Below are 15,174 nucleotides of genomic sequence, written 5' to 3' on the forward strand. Positions count from 1 at the left end.
GTTTTCTTGTGATCTTATCTACATTTTACCAGATCAGCTATTGCGCTGTGTACACGACACCATGTAACGAACACCAGACACTTTGTCATCCTCTGTACACTCAATCATATACCGAAGATCTTGCGTTATAACATACTATATATTATAATATAAAATAACATAGTATGTATTGCAACATGCTATAATTATGTATTGCAAAATATTGTATATAATAGTACCATACCATATAACAAACAATATTTCATAATATTACTACCAGATTGTTGGATTTAATATATTCTTACTGAAATAAAGTTTGTGATTATAGTAAATTACAAATTATTATTTTTATACATCTATGCAGCCTTTTCTCCACTTTTCCCATTATAAGTTACTATGTGCACATTTAAAATGGGAACTGCCTATGTAAACATTTCACACTGTGATTACACCCTTCCCCAATAGAGGAGCTGCAGCACCACCACTGGTTGGAGGGTGTAATTACACCACCACACCTTTACATAGGCTGTTCCCATTCTGAATGTGCACATAGGAATTGCTAATGGGAATATATAAAAATAGGAACAGAATGAATAAACACACTTTACTTACCGTAAGTGAAGGGCTCGGGGCTGTTAGTGCTGCGTGTGTTAGTGGTGCTGGTGCTGTTAGCTGGTGTGGTCGCTGGTAACAAGACAAGGAAAAGGCAGGCAGGTAATAGCAGGTTATTACACAGTGCTGGGACATAGGGGTTAGTCATTACACACAGTTACTGAACGCAGCTTGTGAGCTGCACACTGTTGATAGGAACGCTACCTCACTTGCCCATGAGTTTCCACTTTTAGCAAAGGCCACGGACTTTGCCATCGCAAGCAAGATGCAGCAACCGTGGCTCAGGGGTAACAGTCTCGCCTCTGAGTCGGAGGGTTGTTTGGTTCAAGCCCCACTCTAGAAACTCAAACACAATCTAGGCTGATGCTTCTGTGCAGTACTGAGGGAGTGCTGCACTGTCAGAGGTACCGTCTCTTAAATAAGACTTTAAACTGAGGTAGCGTCTGGCCTCTGAGGTGGATGTAAAAGATCCCATCGCACGACTTGAAGAGGAGCTCTTATAAAGACATTAGTGAACCAATTGGGTCGTTATAACAATCCAGCATGTTTCTGGCACTAGCCCACAGGCTACAAGATCAATTGTAACCAATCACCACCATGGGATTTGAACTCATAACCCCTGGGTTCCTCGTTCAATACTGTAGCATTACAAATGGAACTCGCTACCACATGAAGTAGTTGAGGCGAATAGCATAGATGCCTTTCAGGGCAAGCTAGATAAGTACATGAGGGAGAAAGGAATAGAAGGGTATCCCGATAGGATGAGATGAGGTACGGTGGGAGGAGGGTCGTGTGGAGCATAAACGCTGGCATAGACCAACTGGGCCGAATGGCCTGTTTCTGTGCTGTGAATTCGATGTAATTCTATGTAATGAGCCCATCCATCGAGTTTATACTGAGGCAGGGGCAGAGTTAGGACCATGCAACCCGTGAAATCGCACAGAGCCCGAGCCACTCGGACCCCGAGCGGATCCGTCGATGGAACCCCTTCGCTCCACGGGTCGCGCTGGCGTGCAACAGGGCAAGATCCCAAGCACAACCCAGGGATCCCTGGGCCAGCCAGCCATTGGTCGGCTCCTCGGAATGTAGCCGCGGCATCGGAGGCCCATTTGCAGGGGATTCCTGACGTCCTTTGGGGAATGTCGGAGCGCACCAGAATCACAGGTTTAGCGGGTTCCGGAATCAGACAATGCTCGGTTTACGGAGGGGGGTGGGGACCGCATGGCTCCCTCCCCGCTCTCTCTCGCTCCCTCTCCGCTCCCTCGCTCCTTCCAGGCTCACAGGGGCTCTGCTAAAGGTAATGTCCTTTAGGGAAGGAAACCTGCCGTCCTTACCCGGTTTGGGCCTACATGTGACTCCAGTCTCACATCAATGCGGTTGACACTTAACTGCCCTCTGACGTGGTCTAGCAAACCACTCAGCTGCATCACACTGTTCAAGAAGGCGGCCCACCACCACCTTCTCAGGGGCAACTACGGATGGGCAATAAATGCCGGCTTTGCCAGTGACGCCCACATCCCGAGAATAAAAAGTTAGTCACCGCGCCGCGGCATCAGAGGGCGAGTCAGATTCCTTCATTTATTTATTTCTGTTGTAGCAATTGTAACAAATTTTAGTACTATGTCTTGCAAAAGGTAGGGGGCCCAGACAGAACCTTTGCACGGGGCCCCTCGCAAGGCAGGAATGACACCAGTGAATGAGAGACCCTCCTGCCAGGCACTGCAGGACCACACAGGCCTCTGAAGAGTCAAGTTTTAATCCAAAAGGGAGCCACGGAGGTTGGCTGTCGGGAGCAGGCAATAATCGGAAGGGAGCGAGCGAGTTAAGGTTCTGACATGCTGTCAGTGATCCAAGTACACGTATCAATCAGACGGTCTCTTTCTTCCGTGGCAGCCAGCCAATTGCAGGAAAGGACTGAAGACAAAACGTCAAGTTGAAGGGTGGCAATTATACGGGATCACAAGAGAAGCCGGGACCGGGAGGGGGAGCGACAGACAGCTACCCTAGTTACGCAAAACGTTCCTTTCTCAGCTCACTCGTCCGCCAGCACGAGAAGTTCTTGTTCCAGCTTTCCTGTCGCCTTGTTCGGTGACAGAATGTCAACAAGTCCCCTGAACCTGGTGATTAAACAGCCCATTGAACTCAACTCCCTGGCTGCCATGTCACCCGATTCAAAGAATTAATCGTTGGAACAAGAAAGGCAATGTCACTAAGCTGGCTGCCTGGAGACGCGTGCTTGCACAATGCCTTCACGCAAATGGGATCAAACGGGCAAACAGGCGGGCAGCTGAAATGTAGAGAGGTCGGATTATAATTGATGAGCTGCCTCGGCCCGTGGGCTACTTGCTGGAAAGGCAGCCAAGGCAGAGAGAAGGCAGGTAGTGTGTGTTTTTGTGAGAGTGTGACTCAAGGAGGGACAATAATTAACTGGTTTATTTTTTTTTTAAAGTTGCTGTTCTCTTCCTTCCCTCTCCCGAAAGGCGCTGGGGGTGGAAATAGGCTCCGGCCTGTGACCATCGCTGTGCCAACAGGGCGGGCCCCAAACCGAGGAGGCTCCAGGCCAGCCCAATATTGGTCCTCGGGCCTCGTTAGCATTTTTAGCGCGACAGGCAGCTCATGCATTTTACTAAGATGCGTATGGGCCCGCTTGCCTCTAAGACTTTCCTTTTGGTGGCGGCCGCTGGTCAGGCCGCAGGCAACTCTTAAGAATCCCAAGCGGAGCAGGCCCGGCTCCTGCTCCGCTCATAGAACCCTCGTTTGCACATGTAAAGGGCCTAATGTTTGTTTTTTTAAGGTGGCCGCCTGGGACTGTGTTCGAGCTGACAGTTTGTTCCAATTAAATAGTTTAGGGAGGACCAGGGGTCACAATTTGAAGTTGTGCAAGGCCAGGTCTCGGTTAGATGTCAGGGGGTGGTTCCTTTCCCAGAGAATAGTGGGCCTCTGGAACAGGCTACCGGCTCGTGCGGTGGACGGCGTTTCGCTGAATTCCTTCAAGCGAGAGCTGGACCTGTTTCTGGCCGGGCCGGAGACCTCCTCGTTCAAAAGGCGGGTAATACCTCGAATTATAAGGGCTGAAGTGATCTCCCGGGCTAGTTTCGATCGCCTAGGGGAGTCGGAGAGGAATTTCCCAGATTTCCCCCCCCCCCCCCAAAAAAATTGGCCTGGGTTTTTATCTGGTTTTTCGCTTCTCCCGGGCGATCACGTGGTTTCGGGCGGGGTGGGGGTGTGTATATATTGTGATACACGGAGTATCACAATTTGTGCAGGGCAGGCTGGATGGACCAGAGGGTCTTTTCCTGTTCGTATGATGCCTGTAAAGCTGCCTTTACTAATACGCCTTTACCTGCAACAAAGGTGCAGACTGGGCACAGGATATTGTGCCCCTAAATTGGTCCTTCTTGCCCCTGTTTTGCGCCCGTTGGACCAATTTCTACCCCGCTGCTTCTTGCTGGGGGGATAGGTCTGCAGCTAGCCGAACGTCCTCGGATGCCTCACCCAGATGGCCCGTTTACAAGAGTAAGCCCCTGCAGTGAGTGACAGCATGCTATTCGACCATGGGGGGCATCTCAACCGAGTCTAACTGTCACCCTTGACATCTACAAACACGCATGCTCCAGCAGGGAAGGTGGCTATGACCGGGGGGCATTCCACCCCTACCCCACCCACCTACCCGGAGAATAGAACAACATGAACCAGATTTTAGCATTTAAATGAAGTTTGATCGACCGGTGATATGGACCAAGCACCTCAGCATGGCGTCATTTAGATGAAACTTACCATTATCAGTTTATTTGATGACTATATTTGGCCATGTTGATAATCAGAGAATAAAATCTTGCAGTGCAGTAAGGAGGCTTGTGACAGCTCACTGGAAGAGCCATCTGCTTATTCCCATTCTCTTGCCCTCTCCCCATACCTGCTTACATTTTTCTTTTTTTAAATATACTGGGAAAGGAAAAAAATTGCAGGGGCTAGGGGGGGAAAAGAGCAGGGAGGGGGGAGTGGGACAAATTGGAGAACTCTTTCAAAGAGCCAGCACAGGCACGATGGGCTGAACGGCCTCCTTCTGTGCTGTAAGATTCCATGAAATATTGATCCACTTCTCTTTGAGAAGCTATTATGGATTCTCCTCCCAGCACTGTTCCTGGTGGGCCACAGTCAGTCCCAAGAACCCTCCGTGTTAAAAAAAAAAGATTTTTTCTTTCATTTTCAACGGGGAGAGGGGTCAATAGGAATTTCTGGAATTTTCCAACACCTTGCGCTTAAACTCAGTAACAAATATTTGCCATGAATAAAACATGGCAAAATTTCAACATCATGTAAATCGCAATAACTGAACAAAGTTTTGAGAGACTAGTTTTGACACCAAGGGGGAGGGATTCTAACTCATTGGCTATGAATTGAGAGTCATTTCCAGGCCCTTTTGATCCAGGAGTACGTAGATAAAATCTGTTTCCCTCTCCCCTCCCTTCCTCCCGGGAATCTTGCCTTCAGAATATCAACTAAACTGTCCCAGGGCCAGGAAATTGGCTAATTCAATGAAGAAACTTTTAAAATGCCAAACCCTGGGCACTCAGTGCTCAGCGCAGTCCATACAAGATAAAGGTCAGCATGGCTTGGATTCAGTTCCCGGTCTGTCTTGAGTTATCTGACGAAGCCATGACATCCCTTCGAGCAAGAGCAAACGGAGAGCGCCAGAAGCGGGAACTTTGGCCAATATTATTTTATCACCCCCACACCCCCACCCTCCTCCTCCTCTCTAACCCTGGCCTGAGACAGCTTGTACTGGCTGAGGTGGCCTTAATTGGAAGCTGGGCTCCTTCCCTGTCCTGTGAGGCTTGCTTACTCATTGGATAAACTCGCTAACCCAAGGAAGGGACGGGGAGTTCAAAAATCTATCCTATTAAAAGCTGATTGCTGTATAAAGAAAACAGTACAGACCACGATGGCCAGTTTGCGCCACCTGTGAAACTGCGGACAACGCTGGCCTTGGCCCTACCTTGACATCCCGTGGAAGAACAGTAGGTGGGGCTGATGGTCGTCTGGGTAACGAGTGCAGTGGCTGTAAATGTACGAGAAATGCACGTTAGTTACGAGGTCTTCATTGAAGCACAATCATGACAGTGAAAGGTGTGTGTGTGTGTGTGTGTGTGTGTGCTCCGCACGACTTTCCAGTAAGCATCGTTGGATAGCGATCAGGAGCTGGCACCCTGGACCAGCCAACTTAGCACAGACTGGGCTCTGAACCACAAACCCTCTCAGTCATTATGACTCAGTTCTATGACATATAATGGCTTTTCCAACTAAGCAAATGGGGAGACCATGCTTTGGTTTTGCTGTCTTCTTTGTTTAATTCAAAATTGTGTTATATAAAGAACAATGACACCATTTGTATCGACCCTGGTGACCTGAGGTCTTATGATCTCATCAACATTTATTTCATGGCCACAGGCTAACAAAGGGTCAGCTGTGGCTCAGTGGACCAAAAAATTGATAAAAAGGGAGAAAATAGAATATGAAAGTAAACGAGCAAGAAGTATAAAAATGGATTGTAAGAGCTTCTACAAGTATATAAAAAGGAAGAGAGTAGCAAAAGTAAACGTTGGTCCTTTAGAGGCTGAGACAGGAGAAATTATAATGGGGAATCAGGAAATGGCTGATGCATTAAACAAATATTTTGTATCTGTCTTCACAGTAGAAAACACAAAAAGCATACCGGAAATAGTGGGGAACCAAGGGGCTGATGAGAGTGAGGAAGCTAAAGTAATTAAAATCAGTAGAAAAAAAGTACTTGAGAAACTAAATGGGACTAAAAGCGATAAATCCCCTGGACCTGATGGCCTACATCCTGGGGTTCCAAAAGAGTTGGCTGCAGAGATAGTGGATGCATTGGTTTGATCTTCCAAAATTCCCTAGATTCTAGAACGGTCCCATTGGATTGGAAGGTAGCAAATGTAACCCCGCTATTAAAGAAAGGAGGGAGAGAGAAAACAGGAAACTACAGGCCAGTTAGCCTGACATCAGTCGGCGGAAAAATGCTGGAATCCATTATTAAGGAAGTAGTAACAGGGCACTTAGAACATCATAATATGATTAGGCAGAGACATGGTTTTATGAAAGGGAAATCGTGTTTGACAAATTTATTAGAGTTTTTTGAGGATGTAATTAGCAGGGTAGATAAAGGGGAACCAGTGGATGTAGTATATTTGGATTTTCAAAAGGCATTCGATAAGGTCCCATGTAAAAGGTTGTTATGCAAGATGGGGTTGGGGGTAATATATTAGCATGGATAGAGGATTGGTTAAAGGACTGAAAACAGAGTAGGGATAAACGGGTCATTTTCAGGTTGGCAGGCTGTAACTGGTGGGGTACTGCAAGGATCGGTGCTTGGGCCTCACTATTTACAATCTATATTAATGACTTGGATGAAGGGACCGAGTGTAATGTATCCAAGTTTGCTGACGATACAAAGCTAGGTGGAAAAGTAAAGCTGTGAGGAGGACACAAAGAGTCTGCAAAGGGATATAGACAGGTTAAATGAGTGGGCAAGAAGGTGGCAGATGGAGTTTAATGTGGGGAAATGTGAGGGTATTCACTTTGGTAGGAAGAATAGAAAAACAGAATATTGTTTAATTGGTGAGAAACTATTAGAGGTTGGTGTCCAGAGAGACTTGGGTGTCCTCGTACAAGAAACACAAAAAGTTAGCATGCAGATACAGCAAGCAATTAGGAATGCAAATGGCATGTTGGCCTTTATTGCAAGTGGATTGGAGTACAAGAGTAAGGAAGTCCTATAACAATTGTACAGGGCTTTGGTGAGACCTCACCTGGAGGACTGGGTACAGTTTTGGTCTTCTTTATCTAAGGAAGAATATACTTGCCTTAGAGGCGGTGCAATGAAGGTACACTAGATTGATTTCTGGGATGAGAGGGTTGTCCTATGAGGAGAGGTTGAGTAGAATGGGCCTATACTCCCTGGAGTTTAGAAGATTGAGAGGTGATCTCATTGAAACATACAAGATTCTGATGGCACTTGACAGGGTAGATGCTGAGAGGTTGTTTCCCCTGGCTGGAGAGTCTAGAACTGGGGGCATAGTCTCAGGATAAGGAGTCGGCCATTTAAGACAGATGAGGAGGAATTTCTTCACTCGGAGGGTTGTGAATCTTTGGAATTCTCTACCCCAGAGGGCTGTGGATGCTGAGTCGTTGAGTACATTCAAAGCTGAGATAGATAGATTTTTGGACTCTAGGGAAATCAAGGGATATGGGGATCAGGCAGGAAAGTGGAGTTAAGGATGAAGATCAGCCATGATCTGGCTGAATGGCAGAGCGGGCTCGAGGGGGCCGTAAGGCCTACTCCTGCTCCTATTTCTTATGTTTCTTATGTTATGTTAAATTGACAATCTGACTCAGACAGCCATAACAATGCTTCACGCGGGTGTCAGCCATGGTTCACTCCACTCCAGAGACTTGAGTACATAATCTAAGCTGACACTCCCAGTGCAGTTCTAAGAGAGTGCTGCGCTGTGGGAGGTGTCGTCTTTTGGATGAAATGTTAAACCGAGGCCTCGTCTGCCCTCTTAGGTGGATGTAAAAGATCCCATGGCACTATTTCAAAGAGGAGCAGGGGAGTTCTCCCCGGTGTCCTACAATCATAGAAAATTTACGGCACAGAAGGAGGCCATTCGGCCCATCATGGCTGCGCCGGCCAAAAATGAGCCACCCAGCCTAATCCCACTTTCCAGCACTTGGTCCGTAGCCTTGTAGGTCACGGCACTTCAGGTGCACATCCAGGTACTTTTTAAATGAGTTGAGGGTTTCTGGCCAATATTTATCCCTCAACCAACATCACCAAAACCAATCTGGTCATTATCACATTGCTGTTTGTGGGATCTTGCTGTGCACAAATTGGCTGCCACTTTTCCTACATTACAACCGTGACTACACTTCAAAAGTACTTCATTGGCTGTAAAGCGCTTTGGGATGTCATGGAAGGTGCTATATTCTTTCTTTCTTGTCACATTGGTGCAGTCAGTGCTCTTTGGAGATTGGGGTTAGTCCAACCTGGAGGAAGCTTTACTCTAGATCTAACACATGCTGTATCTGATTCAACTGATGGGGCAATGCAAAGGGAGCTTTAATTCTGCAATGGCGGGTCACTAAATATTTGGGATTGTCGGCCATCCGTCAAACAGCATCCTTTGACGATCAATCACATTTGGTTCCCCCTTAACCAGTGGAGAGATTTTGCTGCTTCTCCATCAGCAACACTTTGAAGAAGAGAAATTTCCATTTTTTTGTGGAGGGTGGGATGGATTGGATGACAGGAATATGGGACAAATTGGCAAGAAGATTTACCAATCTTGTTAGGTATATCACTAATCTGCCAAAAAGAAAGCAGCACTGACAGATGCATTGTGAAACTCTGTGGACCAGGGACACCCCGTTCCTTCCGATTGAAGAGCAACATAGACACGAGAGGGGAAGAATTCTTCTGGTCACTGTGTGTCGGGACATTGTATATTTATTCCTAAAGATACGCTCTGGCTGGTATTTCTAAAGAAAGCTTAAGCATGGTGAAAAGGAATTCCTTTATGATTTATCTAGGATTGCAACGGGATCTTGATAAATTGGGCCAGTGGGCCGATGAATGGCAGATGGAGTTTAATTTAGATAAATGTGAGGTGATGCATTTTGGTAGATCGAATCGGGCCAGGACCTACTCCGTTAATGGTAGGGCGTTGGGGAGAGTTATAGAATAAAGAGATCTAGGAGTACAGGTTCATAGCTCCTTGAAAGTGGAGTCACAGGTGGATAGGGTGGTGAAGAAGGCATTCAGCATGCTTGGTTTCATTGGTCAGAACATTGAATACAGGAGTTGGGATGTCTTGTTGAAGTTGTACAAGACATTAGTTTGGCCTCACTTGGAATACTGTGTACAGTTCTGGTCACCCTTTTATAGAAAGGATATCATTAAACTAGAAAGAGTGCAGAAAAGATTTACTAGGATGCTACCGGGACTTGATGGTTTGACTTATAGGGAGAGGTTGGATAGACTGAGACTTTTTTCCCTGGAGAGTAGGAGGTTTAGGGGTGATCTTATAGAAGTCTATAAAATAATGAGGGGCAGAGAAAAGGTAGATAGTCAAAATCTTTTCCCAAAGGTAGGGGAGTCTATAACGAGGGGGCATAGATTTAAGGTGAGAGGGGAGAGATACAAAAGGGTCCAGAGGGGCAATTTTTTCACTCAAAGGGTGATGAGTGTCTGGAACAAGCTGCCAGAGGCAGTAATAGAGGCGGGTACAATTTTGTCTTTTAAAAAGCATTTGGACAGTTACATGGGTAAGATGGGTATAGAGGGATATGGGCCAAGTGCAGGCAATTGGGACTAGTTTAGTGGTATAAACTGGGCGACATGGACATGTTGAGCCGAAGGGCCTGTTTCCATGTTGTAAACTTCTATGATTCTATGATTTCACTGGACAGGAAGATATTTGAGGACACATTTACAGTGTCACTAAACTGAGCAGAGCAAGTGTCCAGAACACATTTACAGAGTCACTACACTGAGCACAGCAAGTCTCCGGGAACATTTACAGAGTCACTGCACGGATTGAGTAGGGGCAGTTTTCCCCAGGGTGGTAACAAAGTGGAATAAAGTGGAAATAATGTTTTCCAAAAATCCGAGTTGAGATGTGGAAGTGACTAATGCTGTGTGTAATGAAACCAGACCCACGAGTGGGCTGAGTCACTTCGCTTTGAAGAACCCACAACAACACATTCTGTTCATTCCACAGGCCCTCCATCCAATATTGGCCCTTTCAAGTCACCTCTTTTATTTCGCTATTGTTTTTACTGGTATATATGATGCTGCGGGTGGAGAAGATTATCCAACGATTCTTTGAGATATCTTGCATTGCTTTTTCAATTGTATTTCACCTCACGGCCCCCTGCCACCCTCTCGAGCTGCTGGTGTGGCTGACGCAATGCTGAGGGCATCACGGCTGTCACCCCACCAGATACCACCCAGGAAACGGAGTCAAGTTGCAGGTGGGCGGAAACGTACAGCTGCAGTCTGCTCCAGCGTCACTTTCAATTTTAAAGTGAGACAGAGAAAGTTGATATAATTGGTGCTTTTTAGGATTCTAAAAAGGACTAGATAACACAGACCATGGCAAGCAGCTTCACCTCGTCCAGAACGGTAGAACCAGAGGACAGGGCCTGCGCTCGAAGGGGGGCAAATTCAAAAATGATCTGCGCAAACAATATTTCAGTGAGTGAGTGGTCAATCTATGGGCCAGGCTCCCTGGGGAGATGGTGGAAGCAGAGAGTGTTGATTCATTCAAATGGAAATTAAATAGATTTCTTTCAGCAAATAACATTTTGGGATACAGTATATGAGTAATTTGAGACATGACATGTGGTAAGGGTAACATGCTTGGGAGCAACAGGTGACTTTGGACCTAATCGAGGGGTTCAGATGGTTTATATATAGAATAATGGATACCTGGGAGTGAGTTACAGGCTGGAATCTAATCGAGGGGTTCAGATGGATTATATATAGAATAATGGATACCTGGGAGTGAGTTACAGGCTGGAATCTAATCGAGGGGTTCAGATAAGATCACAAACCAGAAAAGCAAAGCTGACAAGTGGTTAACCATCACGTGAACGCTAGCAGATTATAGCCTTGATGTCACTCCTACATTTCCTATCTTTAAATGACGTGTGTGTGTGTGTGTGTGTGTGTGTGTGTGTGTATCTATGAGAGACAGTATATTTGTCGTCAGTATTCTTTATCACCACTTACACGGTTAAGGTTCCTGCAGCTGATGTGTTCTGATGTTCACGCAGGGGGAATTAACAAAGTGCACTGTAAGTGGTAGTTGAAGGATATGCAGCAGCTGATGGTTCACTGGGAAGGAGCCATCAATGTATATTATTGTACAGAAAACAACCAGATAAAAAGAGGGAACATGGCGGACTGGAGCAATAGGACCCATCCAACAGTAAGCAGCATACTCACCACAGCTCAAGCCACTGTCTGGTTCCAGCAAGGCGACAGGGACGTTCCAGAATGAATTCTCCCAGTCCACGACGTTGCCCATTTCGTCGCAGGTTAAATCCAGCAGGGTCTGACCCGACATGGTGAAGTTCCAGAGGCGGAAGTTGTAGAGCTCGCCGGTGTAGGATTTGCTGGCTCCCTTCCCCTGCGGTGCCAGCGTGAGTGTCCCATTACCCACGATGGTCTTGTTTTCGGTCGCCAAGCAGGGGTTGAGCTGGTATTTGCCTTGAGTCTGGGTGATGACGTCGCCCGAGGTCCCGTCCCAGGCGATGCACAACCGGCGCCAGGCGTCCTTGACCGCATCGTTGGAGAAATGTTCTTTCCAGAGTCGGCTCACATCACACGAGACGTCAGAAACTAAGAGTTGGATTTTGTCGCTTTCCATCCAGAATTTGAACACCGGCGTGTTACTGCTGTCCGAGTAGGAGAAGAGGACCCAGTTCTTCTTCACATTGGACGTTTTGGCCTCCAGGCACACCGTGAACTGCCGGAGCTCGGGGATGGCGACCGAAGGGGAGACCGAAATGAGCCGGCTGCGGGAAGCCTTGGTCAACACCACCTTCTGATTCCGCAGAGACACGGCCACTTGATGTCAAGGCAAAGAGATTTAAAAAAAAACAAGAGCAGGATGAGTTACAGAGGCACGTAAAGAGGGCCACCGATGCTCACCCTATCACTGAACAGTAAGATGCATTTATTGCGCTTAGCTGAATCAAAGAATCGTTCAAGAGGAGGCCATTCGGCCCATCGTGCCTGTGCTGACTCTTTGAAAGAGCGATCCAATTAGTCCCACTCCCCTTGCTTTTTCCCCATCAGCCCTGCAAATATTTTCCTTTTCAAGTACTTATCCAATTCCCTTTTGAAAGTTACTAATGAATCTGCTTCCACCGCCCTTCCAGGCAGTGCGTTCCAGATCATAACAACTCGTGTGAATCTTGAGAAAACACATGACCGGACAGCCAAGAAACACTGGGGGTAGATTTCCGTCTCCATCGCCCGAGCGGTAAGCTGGCGGAGCAGATCGCCGTCCTGTTATAGAACCCACCTGATATTCATTACACAGATTTCAACGGACTGAACATCAGACGGGTTCCAGTACGAGCCGCCCGTCTGGCCGATGGATAGGCAAATCTAGCCCATTGTGTTTGAATAAGAATTGTCTTTGACATCTATATAATACAGTATTATTATTGACTGAATGCAGCACCTTCAAACGTGCTGGAGGATGGCTGCGCCCAGCTGAGGACATCTTCGCGAGATGCTCCGCTATGTAACGCAGTGTCCACAGCAACAGATAGCTCTGGGCTGTTGTGCGAGCCCAGGCAGTGAGTTGGAAAGCTGCAGGCAACGAGAGTGATTCCGGCATAACCACTACACTGCTGCATGGGCATGGTGGTGTAGTGGTTATGTTACTGAACTAGCAATCCAGAGGCCTGGACTAATGATCCAGAGAATGTGAATTAAAATCCCACCACAACTAGTTTGAGAATTTGAATTTGGCCTAAAAAAAATCTGGTAATAAAATGCTGGTATCAGTAAAACTGACCATGAAGCTGTCGGATTGTCGGAAAAACCCAACTGATTCACTAATGTCCTTTAGGACAGGAAACCTGCCGTCCTTGCCTGGTCTGGCCCATAGGTGACTCCAGCCCACACCAGCGTGGTTGACTCTTAACTGCCCTCGGAAGTGACCTAGCAAGACACTCAGTTACCACCTTCTCAGGGCAACTAGGGATGGGTGTTAAATGTCAGCCTTGCCCACGACGCCCACATCCCGAGAATGAATAATCTCGTGTGGTGAAGCTGCTCCCACAATGTTATTAGGTTGAGATTTCTATGATTTTGACCCAGTGGCAATGAAGGAACGGGCGATATAAGTCCAAGTCATCCAAGTCAGGATGGTGTGTGACTTGGAGGGGGACTTGGAGGTGATAGTGTCCCCATGCACCTGCTGCCCTTGTCCTTCAAGGCGGCGGAGATCGTGGGTTTGGAAGGTGCTGCTGAAGAAGCCTTGGCAAGTTGCTGCACAGCGTCCTGTCGATGGTACACACTGCGCCCGTGGTGGAGGGAGTAGATGTTTAAGGCATTGGATGGGCTGCCGATCAAGCGGATTGCTTTGTCCTGGATGATGTTGAGGAGAAGGTCCACCTTCATCTCAGGGCAATTAGAGCAGTAAACAAGCCAGTGTTGCCTACACCCAGAGGAGGAGTTAGCAAAAAGCCGACTGAAGGAGTCAACCTGCTGTTTGAACCTTCAAAGGTGACCAGCTTGTGCCCAATTACAGTGTACACAATATAGGCAAGCCATTGTACTGTTACTTTAATCTTTGTACCATAAATCCATCTCATCGTTCATTCATTAATTCACTGAACAAAAACAACATAAAGCAGCGGATATTTTTGTTACACAAAATTAGACTTCTCATGCATACGACTGTCTCCAGTGGAAACTTGGCAATGCATCACAAATCTGTATCTGTGGGGAAATCTTAATTTTGCACCAAACTTTTGCCAGTTCAATGTTGTGCTTGGATCAGGAATTCAATCTGAAGGGAAAGAGGTGTTGAAACACATTGAAATTATATTCCATGGGACTAGGTGATTATTTTTTAAAAATTCATTCTCGGAATGTGGGCATCGCTGACAAGGCCGGCGTTTATTGCCCGTCCCTAGTTGCCCTGAGAAGGTGGGGGTGGGCTGCCTTCTTGAACCGCTGCAAGTGTAGAAGTTTGATACAACTGAGTGGCTTGCGAGGGCAGTTAAGAGTCAACCGCGTTGGTGTGGGGACTGGAGTCACATATAGGCCCAGACCAGGCAAGGACGGCAGCTTTCCTTCCCAAAGGGCATTAGTGAACCAGTTGGGTTTTCACGACAATCCGACAGCTTCGTGGTCACTTTTACTGATACCGGCTTTTCAGATTTTCTTTTAAACTGAATTCAAATGCTCAAAGCTCCATGGTGGGTTCTGAACTCACTTTCCACTGGATTATTAGTTGAGTAATATAACCACCGTACCCCCTAATCGTGAGACTGAATGTCAAGTTGCTTGGCCCATTTCGAATTCTATGTCTGTGCCAGTATTTTGCTCAAAACAGTTATGTGTTTATCCTGAGTTAACATATGTAAGTGGAAATGCATGGGCATTCATAAATAGCCTATTCTTAGTTCAATATTGTTCAAGACAAGCTGGCACACTGGTCCATCCAGTTCTTCGCTCTGTGGCTGGTATGTGGAAGGGCCTGATTTGTGACTGTTTTATTTAAGCTTGTTATATGACGTACATGTGCAGAGTGCTTTTCAAACAAAATAGCTGCCATCAAATTAGAAGCTATTTCAAGAAATGCTTGATAAAGAAATCACGTAAAAGTCAACACTGATTATACAACAATATTTAATAATGGATGCCTGGGAGTGAGGTACAGATTGGAATCTAATCCAGGGGTTCAGGTGGTTTATATATAGAATCGTTACAGCACAAAAGGAGGCCATTCGGCCCATCAAGCCTGTGCCGGCCCTTTG

At 46.7% G+C, this 15,174-nt stretch overlaps 1 protein-coding gene across 7 annotated transcripts in view; it reads right to left on the reverse strand.

The window, feature by feature from the left end:
• adgrg6 (adhesion G protein-coupled receptor G6) overlaps positions 1-15,174 on the reverse strand; it is a 105,435-nt gene that overhangs the window by 60,787 nt on the left and 29,474 nt on the right. For 5 of the 7 annotated variants that reach the window (XM_067988557.1, XM_067988552.1, XM_067988553.1 and 2 more), the window contains 3 exons: positions 11,618-12,241; positions 5,591-5,653; positions 592-663 (listed from right to left, as the gene is read on the reverse strand). In XM_067988557.1, the coding sequence (XP_067844658.1) occupies positions 592-663; positions 5,591-5,653; positions 11,618-12,241 (759 nt within the window). The remainder of the gene's footprint in view (positions 1-591; positions 664-5,590; positions 5,654-11,617; positions 12,242-15,174) is intronic. The other 2 variants (XM_067988556.1, XM_067988554.1) reach the window with 1 other exon arrangement.

Source organism: Heptranchias perlo, chromosome 8 (assembly GCF_035084215.1).
Source record: "Heptranchias perlo isolate sHepPer1 chromosome 8, sHepPer1.hap1, whole genome shotgun sequence".
In the NCBI taxonomy this organism is placed as follows: Eukaryota; Metazoa; Chordata; class Chondrichthyes; order Hexanchiformes; family Hexanchidae; genus Heptranchias; species Heptranchias perlo.